Source organism: Etheostoma spectabile, chromosome 9 (genome assembly GCF_008692095.1).
Source record: "Etheostoma spectabile isolate EspeVRDwgs_2016 chromosome 9, UIUC_Espe_1.0, whole genome shotgun sequence".
Classification (NCBI taxonomy): Eukaryota; Metazoa; Chordata; class Actinopteri; order Perciformes; family Percidae; genus Etheostoma; species Etheostoma spectabile.
Genome location: NC_045741.1, coordinates 4,671,132 through 4,672,542, shown reverse-complemented (window position 1 = coordinate 4,672,542; position 1,411 = coordinate 4,671,132). Strand labels below are relative to the sequence as shown.

The 1,411-nt window shown below is 43.2% G+C and overlaps 1 protein-coding gene across 2 annotated transcripts in view; it reads right to left on the bottom strand.

Annotated features, from left to right (window-relative positions):
* brf1a (BRF1 general transcription factor IIIB subunit a) overlaps positions 1-1,411 on the bottom strand; it is a 206,738-nt gene that overhangs the window by 57,470 nt on the left and 147,857 nt on the right. For both annotated transcript variants that reach the window (XR_004333450.1, XM_032525603.1), the window contains exons 14-15: positions 1,176-1,257; positions 886-941 (exon numbers count right to left, since the gene is read on the bottom strand). Coding sequence is in view for 1 of the 2 variants with exons in the window: in XM_032525603.1 (XP_032381494.1) it covers positions 886-941; positions 1,176-1,257 (138 nt within the window). In the remaining variant the exon portion in view is untranslated. The remainder of the gene's footprint in view (positions 1-885; positions 942-1,175; positions 1,258-1,411) is intronic.

The window sequence follows — 1,411 nt, the reverse complement described above, 5'->3', positions numbered from 1 at the left end:
GGAAAAGGCTCAACCAATGATCAGCTCCAGGAAAATCAAAGAAGACTTAAAGTTGCAATCCGATTCAAGTCACTGGTGCTTGCCTACAATGCAGCTAACGGCTAAGGCCCATCCCACATCCAGGACATGGTCCGATCATACACCCCAGCCCATCCACACCCTGCTGCTGCCAAACGGCTTGCTACCTCCACCCTCTGCCCTGCTACTCAACACAATCTCCACGGTTTGCTGTCCTGGCTCCACCACAGTGAAACCAGCTCCCCGCTGACATTAGATACCCAACCTGTCTTCCTTCCCAGACCGAGACCTCACCAGCTCTTGGCCCATTAAATGATTGGAAATAAAGAAAAGCAAAAAAACTTTGTTGATTTTATTTTATTTACTTTTTTAAATGTGGCATTTTAAGCAGTTTTACTTGGTTGGTGAATATTATCTACTCAAAACTCTAAAATAAAAGGATAGGATTAAGTGCTCCTTTGTGGGTTGAGGAAACTCTTCTCAAGCTTAAGATAACTAAACAATTTAAAAGCTAAAAACACAGCTTATTTTAGGGCTGCATGTTGACCTTTTTGGAGGTCGATTGCTTTCCAAGGACTGGTTCACTGGTTTTGATTAAGGAATCCAACGAGTACACTAAGAATGTCTTTAGTTGAGGACTGTCCTGTGAGACATAATGGTTATATGAAGGCGTAGGATAGGTGACAGACACCTTACATCTGACTGGTGCATTCTCTGCTGACAACTGTGTTTGGCTCGGTTTGCTCAAATGTTTTGAGACCGCCTGTGAGTGTCTGACCATCGCTCCGTCTGTGCTTCCTGTCTTTGCCAAGCTCCGACAAGCGGCCCTTTCTTTATCTCATAGTGTTTAAGGCCGCATGCTGTTACCTTCTTTTCTTTGTAGATCCCGAGCTCTTTCTCCTTCGCTATCTTTGCTTCCTTTTCTGAAAGCAGAAACAAGAAACAGTCTGAACATACAAACTGAGATAACATCAATATGACACAGTGAGAGATCACAGCAGGACGCCGATAGGTTCAGTTGGACGTTTAACTATGTTCAACTGACAAAAAACTATGTGTGGAAGGTACGTTTTGGGACAACTGAGCCACTGCAAGCAAATAAAAGTTAAATTCTGCATTGAAACAACCAGCACAGAAATGTTGTACTGTGAACGTACCTCTCTGCTCTTTGAGGTAGTCAGAGTTTTCTGCCATCCACAGCGCCGTCTTCACTTTGATTTCTTTGTCACTCAGCAGATACTGCAGAGAGGCAGTAAAGAAGAACATATTGAACAAAAAGGCTGGTATTTCTGTGTGTTAGGTCAAATGCTTTATCTCTTAATCTAAGCTGTAGCCAGGCTGACGGAAGGTCACAGCTGTATTGAGTATTCACATAGCTCTTAGTAGTAACGAC